Below are 17523 nucleotides of genomic sequence, written 5' to 3' on the forward strand. Positions count from 1 at the left end.
AAATTAAAAACTAACTGAACTCTGGTTGACACTCGTAGGTAAAAAGCTAGATGGCGTTAGACTCGCGAACACTACATTAAAGTTTGTAAGTATTTTCTATAGTGTCAATAAACAGGGAGAAAAATCATCTCTACGTTTGTACCGCGGAACTGTCGCCCACTATCATCTTAACATTTCAAAAGAAGTAAAAATAATCGGCCAAGAGCATGTCGGGCCATGCTCAGTGTAGGGTTTCGTAGTTACCATTCTGTCAAAGTAGGCCAAACGGGGGCTATTAGTAAGTATCATAAGGGAGTACCTACCTTAGCAGCGCTTTGTACATTACGTCTTTTTGCAATAACTCACAAACGATTAAACCGATCATGTTCGCTATAGTTTTCATTGAAAGTATTTATTAAGCTCTTGCTTCACAATTTTTTTCATATTTTTTGGACCCGTGGTTCAAGTTAGAGGGGGGGGACACATTTTATTTTCTTTCGGAACGCATATTTCCGAAAATATTAACTATGTATATCAAAAAATGGTTTTATGAGACCCTTATTCATTTTGAAAGACCTCAAAAAAAAAAGGTTTTGTATGGTATGTAACCTAAAAAAAAGTTTAGTAAATTACCACTATTTCAATGAATAAGTAAAGTTGTAATGCTATTTCTTTTAATTCAAAGACATAAACATAATATTATAATTTATCCATAGTTCTATAAAATGTATCTTAAATAAATAATTGATTAAACATGAACTAAATATTTCCCTACGCTTTTTTGGCTACTACATATTTATAAGGATTATTATCTGCGATACTCACAAACCAAAATATTAAGTGACCAGATTAACCTCCAACACAAACGTGCCATCTCTCGTTATCATGCCCACCGTGAGGGACAGTGCGCACTATCTCCTGAACGCTAATATGTTCAGCCCTCGACTGTTGTCCTAAGCGAACTTTGATAGGACCATCAGGGAAGAATCGGCTGGAGAAAGTTACCTCGCCTTCCCCACAAAACAGCTCAATAGAGCTCGCATCCACAAAGATTCTCCATTTCAACTGTCCTGAAGGTTTCCATTCTGTGCGACGAACACCGTCGGTGCCTCCGCGATTGAGCGTCACCTGGCCCTTGGCTGCATCGTAAGATAGACTCACACGCACAGATCCGGACTCGATGTATAAATTAAGGTCATTAGAAGCATCAGCATGAACATTAATTTCTCCGGCTTTGTCTCGTAGAGTATAAACTCTTGAGCTTCCCCTGTGCCCTCTTCCGGGGATCAAACTGCGACCTTGAGCTCTAGACATTTCTTCTACTGGCTTCTGAATAATAGTTCCATCTGATGAAAGTTTCAATTCTCTAGGTAAGGTCATGAGACCAGTGAAACCATCGTAGCGTTCCGGGTAATTTTGGTCCCACATATCAAACCAAGCAATCACAATTCTACGACCCTGGTTGTCCAGTACAGTCTGAGTTGCGTATACATCATGACCGTGATCGAGTTCCTTGAATTCGGACGTAGGAGTAAATTTAAGAGTAGAGTAATCAAAATCACCAAGTATGTAACCCGTTTGGTACAAGTTTTTGTATTTATCTCCCTGGGCTGCAACACCTTGGGGTGAAAAGAGAAGTACATATTTCCCATCGAGCTCGAAGAAATCAGGGCATTCCCACATGTAGCCAAGGGTGCCGGTAGATTGGTCGAGAACAGACACTTCGGTCCAATTTATCTTGTCAGTGGAGGAGTACAGAAGAACGCGACCTAAGCTGTCGTTATTGTAGGAATTTCCCAAGACCATGTAGTACGTATCTTCGTGTTTCCAAACTTTGGGGTCACGGAAGTTTGGCTGGCGATCGTCACCGGGAATGATCGGGTTACCTGCGTATTTAGTAAAAGTGACTCCATCTGAACTCGTCGCGTAAGCTTGCCGATTGGCATGGTCAGGCGTTTCTCCTTCTAAGTTTACATTGCCGGTGTAGAATATGTGCATAGTATCATTTTCAACTAATGCACTTCCAGAAAATACTCCACCTGCGTCGTACCACTGGTCAGGGTACATGGCAATGGGGAGGTGTGTCCAGCTGACGAGATCGGGGCTCTTGGCATGGCCCCAGTGCACGAGCGTGGACGTCAAGCTGCTGTTAGGGTTGTGCTGGTAAAAGAGATGGTACTCGTTGTTGTAGTCACAAAATCCGTTGGGATCGTTCATCCACCCGTAGGGCGGAGCCAGGTGGTAACGTGGGTAGTACCTGTCATTGACCTCTTGTCCATGAGCTCCAATATTATATACGAATGAAATAAGTATAATCTTTAAAAACGCCTCCGTCATATTGTTTAAGCATAGGCGACCTGCGCCTAAGTTACGTTCGGATAATAATGATGCGCTTCCGCCGTGGCGCCGATTAAATAGTTGTTTTGTCGTGTCTCCTCTGATTGTTATCTAGTTTCATATATAAGCGCTTATAGTTATTTCCTTTGGTTATATATTTCAAAGGTTTCACACATATTACTGAATAATATACTATTGTTGGTATTTCACATTGTTTTAACAAACATAATTTATCTACATACAACAAGACTATTAATAGGTACCGACGTAATAACGTAGTGGGTAGATTGAAGTGTTTCTATATTTAATGCACTACCTACATACGTATATTTATATGTTTATAGTTTACGTATATTTATATGTTTTTCGTGAGTAATATTAATAGGTACTTACATACACTCGGCGTCAAAAAAATCGCACCTCGCCAAAAATTCGTTTCAAGCAAATATAGCTCTTATCTAATGCATTGTACCCTGTCAATATTGGTATCATTTGAAAGCACAATTAATGAACTTTAAAAAAATAAATCGTCACTGTCCGTAAAAACAACCATCGCCGAACATAGGCGTTTTGTTTAAAAAAGGGCCGAAATCCAATTTTAATCGGTCCGTTGTTGTGCAATCCGGGATGGGTATAAAATGGAGGGTAAAGGTTAGTTATGGTTTATTCGCTCTCCAGAGGTCACTGAGGTACTAATGAAACGTTACAGCAAGAAAACACCCTTGGACATGGATACTAGGCCAGAAGGAGCAGCTCAAGAGGTGGCACTGCTGCAAACAAGACTATGGCAGTAAGAAGTTGCTAAAAGATTTAAGATAAGCGGTTTCCGAGTGCGTCGAGTCTTGCTGGGGTTCCAGGTGACTGGTGGTTACATCAGGAGGCCTGAACCTAGAAGACAACGCTGCTCTTCTGCTAGAGACAACCGGTACATTGTATCGAACACTTTGCAGAACCGTTTCTCCGAGGCTGTTGAGCTGCAGCAGCAGCTTCAAGCAGCTCAAAAAACAGCAGTAAGCATCTCTACGATCGGAAGAAAGCCGGAAGAGAAGAAGATGTTGCCCCGTAGAGCGATTAAAGCGACAAACCCCCAATTAAAGCAATAGCATCGAATAGCCAGGAGGAGATTTTGTCGACTGCACGAAGATTGGACGTTTGAACAATAGAGGAATATCCTCTTTTCCGACGAGACGAGGGTGTGCCTTTACACCAACGACAGGTGCAGGGGGGAGTATAGGAGGCAGGGAGACCAATTTACGCAAGCCTGCACTGAAGAAACCGTCTGCTTAGGGGACGGATCTCGCATGTTCTGGGACGGCATTTCGATTGACGAGTAAACTGATCTCCTGGGCATTTCCCGCACTGAAGGTGGTCACAGCCAGGGATCCCTGACTGCTCGGCGTTCCATAACGGTGTTCTTGGAGGAGCATGTGATCCCATATGATGGTTTTGTTGGACCTAACTTCCAGTTTATGCATGACAACGCCCGCTGTCACACTGCGTTGTTTGTGTGAGACTAACTGTGGGAGGTTGGGATCACCGTAATGGAGTGGCCAGCAAGGAGCCCTGACCTGAACCCAATCGAACATCACTAGGATCAGCTAAACCGGCGAGTTCGGTCGTCTGATCCTGCTCCTGCCACTCTCGACAGGCTTCAAAACGCCATTATTGAGGAGTGGAACAATTTTTCTCAAAAACGCATCGTGGCACTCATGACAGTCATGACTGATCACATGGAAGCTACTCGGAGGGCAAGAGGAGGCAGCACTAGGTTTTATGTTTAGTTTTAAGTTTGTTTTTTCTGAATCTGTTGATTTTGCAGTGTTTTTATTCTTTGCAAATTTTAACCTGAATACACGTCGATTCGTTTTTCCTGAAAATTTTCTTTTTGTATGGGGTAGATCGTCCATTTTACGACATTTTCCAATAGAGAGTTTCATAACCTTTCAAATAAGGCCCCATAGTCTTATCTTGCCTTATATAATATAAGGTTTAAAACCGCTTGAAAGAAAAATGTTAAGAAGTGCGATTTTTTTGACGCTGAGTGTATTATATCGACCTCGGCCTTCGTTTTGAGTGCATCACAAGTGATCACCATCACAGATGATTATGTAAACATCATTGGAGTAATAAAAACCTTGATATTTGAGGAAAAACCGATTTTTATGAGGAAGGAACTAAAAATGTAGGTATAGATAAGATAATCTTTTACTAGTCTAAATATTATAGTTTTTTTACTTTCCTGGTTGCAACTTGCAGCATCCCACTTCTTGCGGAAGTCGTTATGGTTTTGTTAACACGACCCGGGTTTTTATAAATATCTTTTAACGCTACTACGAGTACCTACTCAGATATGTGGCAATACAAGGTCTAAGGGCCCCCCCACATCTGGCGTCTTTCGAGCGTCGGCGTCTGTCGGCGTCGGTCCAGCGCTATGGAAAATGACGTCGCTGCGCAGTTGCGTCGACGCTGCGTCGACGTCGGCCATAGGATAGTAGACGCCGACGCTCGAAAGACGCCAGATGTGGGGGGGGCCTAAATCTTGACTAAAGTCAGGCGTGGCTCACTACGCGATTTCGTCGCGTCGCTAACCAATTTTGGTGTCTAGCCATATGGTGCTACTTTACCGCAATATTACAGTAATTATGCAGTACTTTACGTACCTGTGTCGAAAATTTAAAGGACCGTAAAACGTTGTACGATACACGTTAATTCACTTCCGTCGGTCGTGTTTTAAATTTATCGCCTCTCGTTGCGAATTCCCTACTTTTCGCACGTATTGTAGTACTCGTAATGAACTAATTATAAAATATTATAACCGTTTTTCAGGAGACAGAAATTTGAAATTTATTCTTACCTGCTTACTGCCGCCTAAGGAAAAAACCATAAGTGGCAATTTTTGCGAAATTGAGTTATTGACACCCTCGAAATCAGGAAGAAAAATGTGATTTTTCTATCTAGCAGTTATATCTTTATCTCTAACAAGTAACGAATTAGACAAACATAACTACACGCCATTTTGGTAAAGTTACTGCCTTTTTGAGAAAGAAAAAGCATAAGTATATATTCATAAATAGAAAAGTACTAAATTTTAGTTTAGTAGTTATTTTAGTTGTAGCTTTATTGTAGTTTTTAATTGCTTTTTTTGTTTATATTACTTGTATTTCTTGTTTGAATAAATAAATTTCTAAATTGACGACTTGTGTTGTTTTTACTTTATCTTGAATTTGAGCCCAACAATTATTTCACAAGAACAAAAACCATATATTGGTATTATATAAAATATATATGTAAAAAACCTATAAGTTGACAGAAATGTTCATTCTTGTTAGTAAAAAATAATTATTAGTCCTAACTCTCGGAATCTGAAAAAAACTTGCACGTTATGTTTCTATCTCGTATGACTCATCCTTATGTTTTTACACGACTGCCAAACAAAAAGAGTGTATTGTTTTCATTTCAGGGTTCATGTTTGTATGTGAGTTTCTTTATTCCATCATAACTTCTGAATGCCTTAACCGATTTAGATAAATGATATATCATTAGAATCCTTACGTCATCCCGACTAACATAGGCTATGTAACGTCATAATAAAATCAATGTGGCGGACATATTTAATACATGATATTGCGTGATGTTTAGAAAAAAAAATCTTGCAAACCTATCGAGTGGGGCCTCAAAATGAAGAGCTTTGAAAGACGATTTAAAATATATATGCAACATACGCGTTCAAGTCTTATTTTGGTAGAATAAGGATTCACAAAATGTGCTAAGAAAAATCAATCCTTCTATCTTATTTACTGAGCTATCAAATGAAAGGGTTTTTACCGCTGATCATAAAAATATATATAAATCATATGGTATACATAAGGTAAATAGGAACTAAAGACAAACATGTTCTAAATCGCGCTACTGAAATCTAAACGCATGAACTTCTATTTAAGCGATAGGCTTCGAATAATTTCTGGCTTATTGGATTCTTATATTCCTTTGAATAAAATTATCCCTGCCTACTAAACCTACTTAACCCGCCTGCGAAAAAAATTGGTTTTGTTTTAACACGTGCGTAGGTAGGTAGATGTAGATGTAGATGTATCATAATAGGGATACTGCAAAGTTCTGCCGAATATGCAAGAGTGATAGCGAAATTTCGATTTTCTTATTTCGCGGTAGAGCCCGAGATTGTGATGGATTGTAGTAGTGGCGCCCCCTATGCAGAGTTTCGCGTAATATTCCCTATTGTAAGAAGTATCTATGTGACAATGTTTATACATATTATGTCTCGAAATGCGAGCTCCGCGTGCCAGAGCGCGCTCCAAGGGCCAGAGCGCGCGCTTGTCGCAAGTTTTCCCCAAAGTAATATCTTAATTGTGAAGGCCAAAGGCCGAGCTGCAAGAGTGTTGTGTTCAAACACAGACCAATAGAACAAGTCTCTAGATGCGCAGGCCAAAGTCCTAGCTGGGGTAGGGTCGAAGGCCAGGATCGTCTGACAGGTGGAACTCACTTACTGCAATTTCCCCTGGTATAGCTGCAATCTCCCCTTTTATAGCAATAAAAAAGTCAATGGCCCGAATCGTCCGAGAAAGGCGCGTCTTTAGTATTCAAACAACAACAACATACCATAATATAAACAATAATACAAGTATCTAAATAAGAAGGCCGAAGGCCGCGAACCTCGTGACAGGGCTGAATGCCTGAAGCGTCCGAGAGAGGCGTACCTTTAGTATTTAAACACAGAACAATGCAATGTTACAAGTGTCTAATGCGAAGCCCGTAGACCGAATTCCGCGTAAAGCCTAATACAAGTATCTAAATAAGAAGGCCGAAGGCCGCGAACCTCGTGACAGGGCTGAATGCCTGAAGCGTCCGAGAGAGGCGTACCTTTAGTATTTAAACACAGAACAATGCAATGTTACAAGTGTCTAATGCGAAGCCCGTAGACCGAATTCCGCGTAAAGCCGAAGGTCCGGAGCGTCCGACAGGTACATGCGCTATCCTCAATTTCCCCTAGTATCTTAATTGGGAAGGCGCGATTCCACGCGACGCCGAAGAACGACCTGCGGGAGTTTAGTACTCGTGGAACTCGCGTGGAACTCAGACCTTTGAAGAAATTGCACCCGTGGGCCTTACGCAGAGCTCGGTCTTCAGTCTACGTAATTTGACACATGTACAAAGGTTCTGCGTTTCACCGCTAACGTCCCGCAGCATGGCTTTCAGTATCTCGTAGAAGCGTGCTTCTCTTGAACGTTTTGGGCGTTCGGCCCTACGCAAAGCTCGGCCCCCAGCATCTAGTCTGTCGAGGCTACCTACCTATATTTGCCAGTTCATCATTTGTAAGTAGGTAGTAATTACTGCCACATAAAGATGTTAGCGTCGCGTAGACTGAATAATGAAATGCAATCTGACGCATATGATTGTTGTTCGATTTTTTGCTAGCAACGTGCTATTTAGCCTAGGGCCATGTGCGATTGTGCGTCCTGCTAAAGTCGCATCGAAGGTAATTGAGTCAATAACTTTTTTAGTGGGAGTTAAAGTTATGAGTCTTTACTGTGGACCTTCAAAACCTCATGAACATGTTAAAAACTTCTACTTCTTTTTAAGAAGCTATATGGGAAAATGTCAAATGTCCCATATCGTGAATACGTCCACATATTATCCACAGAAAAGACGCCGGTATTCTGGAACGGTGAGTTTAATGAAAAGGTCTAATATCCACATAAAGAGAACTTTGTGGACAAACTAAATGCCCGAGTAATCTTTATAAATAATAGTTTTAGTTCGTTTTGTCACTAAAATGTGTAAAATAAAATAAATTAATTAAAAAATTAAAAACACGACTGCTGATTTTTAAAGCGAACTGAAAAGCTAAAAATAATGTTAATGTGTTAGTTACATAAGGGGTCATGCACATTTATGACCGTGACTGTAGGTACGTGTGCATTTAGTTTCGATTGCAGTCGGGGGACCTTTTGAATGAAAGAATGCAGTAGGTGAATGAAGGTCCCCCGACTGTAATTGAAATTAAATGTACACGTACCTACAGTCACGGTCATAAATGTGCATGACCCCTTATGTAACTAACATATTAACATTATTTTTAGCTTTTCAGTTCGCTTTAAAAATCAGCAGTCGTGTTTTTAATTTTTTAATTAATTTATTTAATTAATTTATTTTATTTTACACATTTTAGTGACAAAACGAACTAATTTCTGCTTAGTGTCGGTTTCAAAGATGTACACTTGTGCTTTATTTATTAAACGTTGTGGTCAGTTATGCTTTATCAGGCTAGTAGGTAGTCCACCTCCGATCCCCTAACCTAAAGGACAGATTTCGGCCAGTTCACTCCTGATTACTTTCCTTCGGAAGAGGTTGCGCGTACAACGCACGTAGGTATTAATTACTCCTGTGCCTACTTCGAAAAATATTAGAAGTAGTTAATGTGTATTACGTAATTGTATTACGCGATTGTATTTGCGATTTGCGCACCAATTTACGGGCCCATTTCGTGCCGCCCGTAAGGCGAAATAATACTTACTCTAAATACTAGTCAACGAATCCAGATCCGTTTGTGCCATACAGGGCATAACAGTCGTAGTACTTACTATTTACCACATTAAATCGACACGAGTTGCGAATTACCTATACGCACGTGTATCGTAGCGTACAAATACAAATGTTATACAGACCCCTTTAAATTTTCGACATAGGCACGTAAAGTCCACATTAGTGCGATAAAGTAGCACCATGTGTACTGTAATAGTACCTAGTACCTACATTGTGTATTATGGCTCCTCTACACGATGGGCCAACTCCGGCCACTCCAAGGGACGCAGCCATGAGATAGCAATATCACTTGCTCCCTCTAACCCATAAATACGTCCCTTGGAGTGACCGGCGTTGGCCCATCGTGTAGAGGACCCATTAAGGGCAATGCACAAGAATTTACGAACGCGTGTGAATCTAACCGCACGGACCGCACCGCATTGGACCGCATTGCCTACGTAATACCTTTTACGAGCAAATGTGTTGAAAAAGCTATTACCATACCGAGTTCGGATACGATGGTCGTATTTGTCTACGTGACAGCTCTGCTGTCTCTTACAATCGCGTGGTGTTAAAAAGTGACACACTACGTACCCAAGTGTGCGGATCTATACCTTCAACCCAAAGAATTTGGAATTTATTGCGCGAAAATACCTACAAAAAGCAATGCAATTATTTTTCCAGTAACTGGATATTAATGGCTGTTACTTTTGGCTATTACCAGTATTCAGTTAGGGCCCTCTTGTCACGAACTATTATTAACTTGAGTAGAATTTGCCTAGTTGGCCAGGCATACATTTATGAATATTAATAGCAAAAAAAAAACCGGACAAGTGCGAGTCGGAGTCGCCCACCGAGGGTTCCGTACTTTTTAGTATTTGTTGTTATAGCGGCAACAGAAATACATCATCTGTGGAAATTTCAACTGTCTAGCTATCACGGTTCGTGAGATACAGCCTGGTGACAGACGGACAGACAGCGGAGTCTTAGTTATAGGGTCCCGTTTTACCCTTTGGGTACGGAACCCTAAAAATTACCGTTAATTCCCACGCTTAGCGTTATTGTTCCATGGTTGCAATGTGTTTAATGAATGAAACCTACATTCCAACAGAAATAAATAATTTAGGACAACAAGTTTATTTAAGCTAAAACAAGAAAAAAGGGAAATACATATATGAAGAGAGTTGGTTAAAGGATGACTCACGTTCACGTTAGACCGGACCGTGTCCGGGCCGGAGCTTCCGGCGCATCGTTTTCTATGGAAAGCATCACGTGATCACCTGTCATGTCATAGAAAAGGAAGCCCCGGAAGCTCTGGCCCGGACACGGCCCGGTCTAACGTGAGTCATCCTTAATGGTGGAGTTCTGGGCTTAAGCTGCGGTAGGACTGCGCCGTCGTCAACGCCTAGGATTTTGTTTGTAGATTTTAGGTATCTATGTCGTGTCCCGCGGATGCATATGCTTGTGACTTTGGGCCCGATTCGGATTTTGAAATAGACATCTATTAGATATCTTTTAGACATCACCAAGATACGATAACGATATGTTAGATCTAACCTGTCAATTTTGACATTTGCGCGATTCTGGAGATACTCTTGGACAATTTCCACAGGATATGAATTAGAGATCCAATTCACATCTAATAGATATCTTACTCTATCTAACGTAAAAGTGACATTGGGTGCCCGAATTGCGCTGCAAAAGAGAACTAGTTGATATCTAAACTATAACGTATCTAGAATGAATCTAGGACGTGTCGTCTCTTGTGAATATCTTGAAGTTCGAATACGGCAGTTATACGGTTCTTGCTAAATTGGAAATTCTAGCGTAAGTATTGAACAACTAACCAACAATCGTATACACTAAATAGCATAATGGGTACAGTCAAGGAATTTAAATTCCGACCCATTTCGTACTTTGTCACAGTGACAACCGTATGAGGTCTCTAGCGGCATTCATATTGATTGTCACTGTGACAAAGTACGAAATGGGTCGGAGTTTAAATTCCTTGACAGTACATAGTGAAATGTCATATACTCGTACCGTTGGCATAGAATTGAGCAGTCCGAGGCTTCTCTGTGCAAACGTAGTCTCCATTTTCCTCTCTAGATATTGACATGGAAAATATTTTTACACGATTTGATGTACCTACCTATATTAAATAAAATAAACTGACGTCCCAACAAATGATCCGGCCAAATTGTTGGGAAGTCAGTCTTTCCGTGACCACAGCTGGTGCAACTCAGCTGAAACGTCGGAATTAAAGGTAAAAACAATGAAATTATATCGCGGTAGACCCGTTTGTGTAATTGAATATGTGTACAAAACGCGAGAGTTTAAAGTGTTATAATGACAGGACCCCTCTATACTATCTATTCTTTTTGGTCTTACGAAGCGTCTTACGTCTTACGTCAAAATATTAATAACAAGTTTTATGGAAAATGCGATGTGGCAGCCCGTTCATATTAGACGGGAAAACATCTTGTACGGTATTTACCTGTGCCACATCACGCGCGGTTCCGAGAATGGCGCTATGCCCGTGAACGTGTTACTTGTAATTAACGTAGTTAGTTATAGGCACATTAAGGGTTCCGCCCACCTCTACACGTGTATCGTTTAAAGTATTACCAAACTTACTGTCAGGGAAACATCATAGGAGATTGCCCCTTATTACAAAGCAGTAAGATACAGAGTTGTGAATTAGTTGTAGAGATTTGCCCGACTAGCCGACTAATCGGCGCTCGGATGGCCGATTAGTCGGCCGACTAGTCGGCTAGTCGGCCGGATCATAAGTTTTGTTTAAGTTCGGTTCAGATGCTCTTAAAAACAACCGTTTTACCCCTTTCGTCGCGCTATTCGTCATATTATAAATAGTACCGCTGAAAAATAAAATAAATAAAAAATTCCTAAGGCTATATTTCATACGGCAACCGGACAATTCGGATAACAAAGCGGTCAATAATTCAAACAAAAGTTTTTGTAAGCACCCTAAATAGGAATTTGGGTAAAATCGGTGAAAAGCGTATGGTAAATGTTTGCTGTTTATTTCTTTATGCCCCGTTTTTCTGTCACTTATAAAGTGCCGACTAATCGGCCATTTTTGCCGACTAGTCGCCGACTAATCGCCGACTACAAATGAGGCCGAATAGTCGGCTTTCCCGACTAGTCGGTACATCCCTATTGTGAATATATCTTTGACGCCGACTAGTAGTTGTGTTATAACTTATAATCTTGCAAAGTTACTAGTTTGTAGGTACCTACTTGGGCCTTGGAATTTATTGCGTGAAATTCAAGTAGGCACCTACTTAATCAATTTAATTACCTAATAGCAAAAAGAATAGATAGTATAGAGGGGTCCTGTAATTGTCAATTTTGTAGTCACGGTACATTTACTGCCATCTATCGACACACGATTAAAACTTAAAATAAAATTGAAAATATATAAATTAATCAAAATATGGTTACGGATAAATGATTTTTAATTTTTATTGTTCCATACTGACCCATGTTCTTTCACTGATATGTGTTAAAATTGTTAAATATCAAACGGTGGTCAACGCCATCTAGCCGAGAATAGGCCAAAGGTATGGCGCCATCTATTCGAGAATGACATTTTCCGAGGCACTTTTTTTTCTTAGACTTTATTTATCTTATACGGAGTTATGTATATCTCTGCTAATAGTTTTCTAACATAAAATTTATCCGCCATTAATCAAGTCGGAGTCGATTGTTTCAAAAACTTTCATGGTCTACAATTTACAATTTTGATAAGTATGATGGCTCCTCTACACGATGGGCCAACGCCGGCCACTCCAACGGACCATTTATGCGTTAGAGGGAGCAAGTGATATTGCTACCTCATTCTACCGCATGGCTGCGTCCCTTGGAGTGGCCGGTGCTGGCCCATCGTGTAGAGGAGCCATGAGATAAACACAGTCTTATTTCATGGCTATCACTAGTTTGGCACTGACATAAATGCTATCGAGAACGTAACTTAATTTCTATTAGCTGCTTTGTTACTGCACACCGTTGTATGGGGACCTTGCACTTTGAGACTATGCGCTGAAACTTGGCACAGTTGATTGTTAGCTGGTCTTGAGCAGATACAGACCGGGAGCCGTTGAGAGCCACCTCTCATTTAGTGGGGGGGAGGGGGGAAGTTCGACGCTGCCGCGCTTCACTTGGAGCAATATTTCTCTAAAACTATTAAGGCATGTAATAAAATAATATCATTTTCGGATAAATTAAGGTTGAGGAATCTAGTTTTGGAACAAAAACAATGCACTTTATAACAAAAAAAAAACAAAGTAGAAAAGACTAAAAAACGTATTTTTGATTTTTTCATAATTACTATTTTTTTTAAAGTGTAGCAGGAATCTGAAAACAAAAAATATAGTCGTAAAGCTACACTTATTACGTTTAAGAAAATATATAGTTTATTATACAAAACTATACAGGGTGATTCATGAGACGTGAGCAGGACTAATCCTGCACACTCAGTAACTGATAATTGATCGATCACCGTCGTATTTAGGTGAAACAACCACACTTTTTCCTATTTTTTTTCTTTTTGGTGAGGGCAAATTTAATTCTCTACAATCATGGTTACCCTACAAGACCTAATTAATAAACATAAAACCTCTTTAACCGTAATGGCAGCATTTTGATTACGAAGAAAATAAACTGTCAACTTGAGTGAGATACGAGTTTTCAAAAGTAATCAGACCGTGATGACAGTGATGACATTTAATTAGACACAGAATATCGGTAGTTTAGTATTCTAAATTTAGGGTGACCACGCATGTCGTAAATAAATTAATAACTTTTTTTTTCAACACGACTAGACAATTAACGTTTATCTCACTAATATTGATACGAAACAGTTGCTTATAATTTACGAAATGCGCAGTGTTAATCCTGCTCACGTCTCCTGAATCACCCTATAGATAAATGGGAGATAAAAAATAACATTAAGCGTGTGTCAGAGTGATCTCAATACAAAATATTATGAATGTGGGAAAGTTACTTATAATTTGTTCTACAATCGTTTATTTTTCTTGTTTTTCGTAAATAACTCGTAAACGGTAGCCCACAGCAAAAAAATATATTTTACGTAAATAATCTGTTTCAGATTTCTTATAAAATAAGTGCTACTTTTTTTCGCTACCATCAATATTAAAAAAAATATTGAAGGGAGAAAATAAATACTTAGGTCCCCTTTTTTAGTAAATCGTAAATAACTCGTAAACGATGGCCAATAGCAAAAAATGTTTTATTACATGAATAATTTACATAAAATTTCCTACAACAAAGGTTATTAAAACTTTTTCGCTAGGTGTTGGCGACAAACCCGCCGCCGCATCAAATTAGCCACAGCAACTACGATGACGTCCACCGTCACGTCACCGGACCGGTTAGCCGGCGAGAGGCCCGGGGGCCGGTCCGCGGGGGGACAGTCAGAAGCAAAAATAACGGCTCGCGCAACGCACATATATCGCGTCGCGTCAAAATAAATTAAGATTATTTTGTAAAGTATTGCAATTAAATTAGTGTTACAGTCCGCTATCGTTTCATTCAGCAGTCTAGATCTCCTGGGTTCACTAAATACCTAACTACTACGAACTAGGCACTAGACGCAACACTAGGGTCAAATTTAAAAAGAGGACCTTAGAATTTTATTTATTTTATTTATTTTATTTTATTTATTTGGAGAACCAACAGCTATGACAATACCATAGAAATTATAATGGATACAGAAAGCCAATCATAGGAACTCACAGGTAGTAACATAATACTAAACTAACAGGTACTACTTATACTAAGGTTACGCACTATCGCAAGCACATATGTGAACAAAGCCAACACAAATCATATCTAATAAAGATAAATTGAAAGTTACAAAGATACTAATTAACAAGTAACAAAATGAGGACTATTAAAGTAAAAATATTAATAATACATTTGTAGGTATTTAAGAAGGCGACAACACGCTCACTCAATAGACTCGAAATATCTCTGCACTAAATTACGTCTCACGTTAGGGATTCTACAGTTGAATATATCAATATCAAATTCTTTAGACAACTCGTTAAGGTTACGACTGGCGCGCGTTAAAAAACTATTCTATTCTATTAATTTATTTTCTCTCTTTAATATCGTTTTTAATATTGACCCTAGGGAAAAAGTTTAAATAACCTTTTTTGTAGGAAATTTTATGTAAATTATTCATGTAATAAAAATAATTGTGCTATTGGCCATCGTTTACGAGTTATTTACGATTTACTAAAAAAGGGGACCTAAGTATTTATTTTCTCCCTTCAATATTTTTTTTTTAATATTGATGGTAGCGAAAAAAAGTAGCAGTTATTTTATAAGAAATCTGAAACATATTATTTCCGTAAAATATATTTTTTTGCTGTGGGCTACCGTTTACGAGTTATTTACGAAAAACTAAAAAAAAATAAACGATTGTAGAACAAGTTATAAGTAACTTTCCCACCTTAATAATATTTTGTATTGAGATCACTCTGACACACGCTTAATATTATTTTTTATCTCCCATTTATCAATAGTTTTGTATAAAAAACTATATATTTTCTTAAACGTAATAAGTGTAGCTTTACAAATAATTTTTGGTTTCAGTGGTTAATATTTTTTGGTTTCAGATTCCTGCTACACTTAAAAAAAATTGGTAAATATGAAAAATTCAAAAATACGTTTTTTAGTCTTTTATACTTTATGCTTTTTTTTTGTTAGAAAGTGCATTGTTTTTGTTCCAAAACTAGATTCCTCATCCTTAATTTATCCGAAAATGATATATCACGTGCCCCAATAGGTATAGTTTTAGAGAAATGTTGCTCCAAGTGAAGCGCGGCGGCGTCGAACTTCTCCCCTCCCCCCCACTAAATGAGACGTGGTTCTCGACGTCTACCGGTCTGTTTCTGCTCAATACCAGCTGAAAATCAACTGTGCCAAGTTTCAGCGCATAGTCACAAAGTGCAAGGTGTCGTGCACTAACAAACCAGGTATATGCATCTCGCTCTTACTCGTACAAATGTGCGAGTACGAGTACTAGAGTACTAAAGTTTTTCAATAGAAAGGAGGATGGGTCAATTATACATAGTGCTGCAGACATTTTGGACTAGTCATTGAGTTTTCACGTCTATCGGCACTCCCGGACTGCAACCCGTAGATTTTTTAAATTTATTTTTTATTTACATGTTTATTTTATTTAATATAGGTAGGTACATCAAATCGTGTAAAAATATTTTCCATGTCAATATCTAGAGAGGAAAATGGAGACTACGTTTGCACAGAGGAGCCTCGGACTGCTCAATTCTATGGCCCGTCTCTCACGAGGCTACTCTTAAGCGATTTGTGTTTCGTACGCGTATCCTACGCGTATCTATGAGACGGGCCTATGCCAACGGTACGAGTATATGACATTTCACTATGTACCATTACGCTATTTAGTGTTTACGCTCCACGATTGTTGGTTGGTTGTTCAATACTTACGCTAGAATTTCCAATTTAGCAAGAACCCTAAATGGCATAGCAATCTAGTGTGGTGACTGTACCTTTGATCTGTTTGTTGGTACCGTCAGTACAATAGATTTCAACTTCAAAGAGATTACTTGTAAGCGAGAGTTGCACGCTATACTGATTTCACACAATCACACTACGTGTGTTATTCTCAATACGGTAACTGCTTTTGTAATTTTAATTATTCGTAAAGTTGTTATTTCCGTGTCATTTTCCTCGTCACGACACTTCCCTCGGTTTAGCGGCTGACGCGACGTTGCCGCTCCGTGGACAGAGTTGTGCGGTTTTGTATGTAGGCTGCAAGCAAGCGTACAATGACGAATACGCGTTTATGCTACGCTTCCGTGGACAGTAGGCCTTGGGGTCCACTGATTATCAGTCCGCCGGAAGATATCGACCAAATTTGACAGCTCCAAACCACTGACAGGCTGGCGAACTGGCAATCTTTGGGCCCCTTTAGACTATAATGGGAGATCCGTGACTTGCGTTTCTTACCTAATCTGTTTATTTAATTCAGAACATCAGAGGGGCTACCGCGTAAACCGAAATTCGCAAATTGCGGGAATTTTTCTCTTTTACTCTAATGAAGGCGTAATAAGAGTGACAGAGGAAGATGCCCGCAATTTGCGAACTTCGATTTTCGTGGTTATAGCCCAGAACCCCTAATGTACATTTCATTCGACAGCGCGACGAGCGTTCGCGTTTGTGTTATGTATATTTTTGTATGAGATTTTGAACAGCGCGCCAAGCGGGACGTTTTGGAAACTCAAAATACCATACAAATTATTGAAAATAATGGTTGGCAAAACGACGTAGGTACCTACTCTAAATTCGCCGCTAATAGAAAATATGCTTTGATATTTTTAATAAAAAAATTAATTAATAATCGACAAAAAATTATAGGTATCGCTAAGTTTTGATAATTGGACGTAAACTTCACAACGAAGGCGGAGTTCGTCAAAATTTATTATATCTTTCATATCAGTAAATTTTTGGGTATTAAAGGCACAGGTAGTTAGGGTGTCTAACGAATGATATCTTTGCCAACCCATTTGTATTCCTCGATTGACAACGGGATAAGTGGCTTATCCCACTAACGGTATAGGTATGTCACCTGACATAATT

The 17523-nt window shown here is 39.3% G+C and overlaps 1 protein-coding gene across 1 annotated transcript; it reads right to left on the bottom strand.

The window, feature by feature from the left end:
• Window positions 1-328: 328 nt before the first annotated feature.
• LOC134666776 (sucrose-6-phosphate hydrolase-like) lies at window positions 329-2370 on the bottom strand. Its single transcript, XM_063524061.1, has one exon. It carries the CDS (start codon window positions 2314-2316, stop codon window positions 829-831), a length of 1488 nt encoding a protein of 495 aa, XP_063380131.1. The 5' UTR covers window positions 2317-2370; the 3' UTR covers window positions 329-828.
• Window positions 2371-17523: the final 15153 nt, after the last annotated feature.

Source organism: Cydia fagiglandana, chromosome 8 (genome assembly GCF_963556715.1).
Source record: "Cydia fagiglandana chromosome 8, ilCydFagi1.1, whole genome shotgun sequence".
Lineage (NCBI taxonomy): Eukaryota > Metazoa > Arthropoda > Insecta > Lepidoptera > Tortricidae > Cydia > Cydia fagiglandana.

Bases quoted from the DNA above. Each gene is read 5' to 3' on its own strand.
- LOC134666776 (XM_063524061.1), bottom strand. From the start codon at position 2,316: ATGACGGAGGCGTTTTTAAAGATTATACTTATTTCATTCGTATATAAT.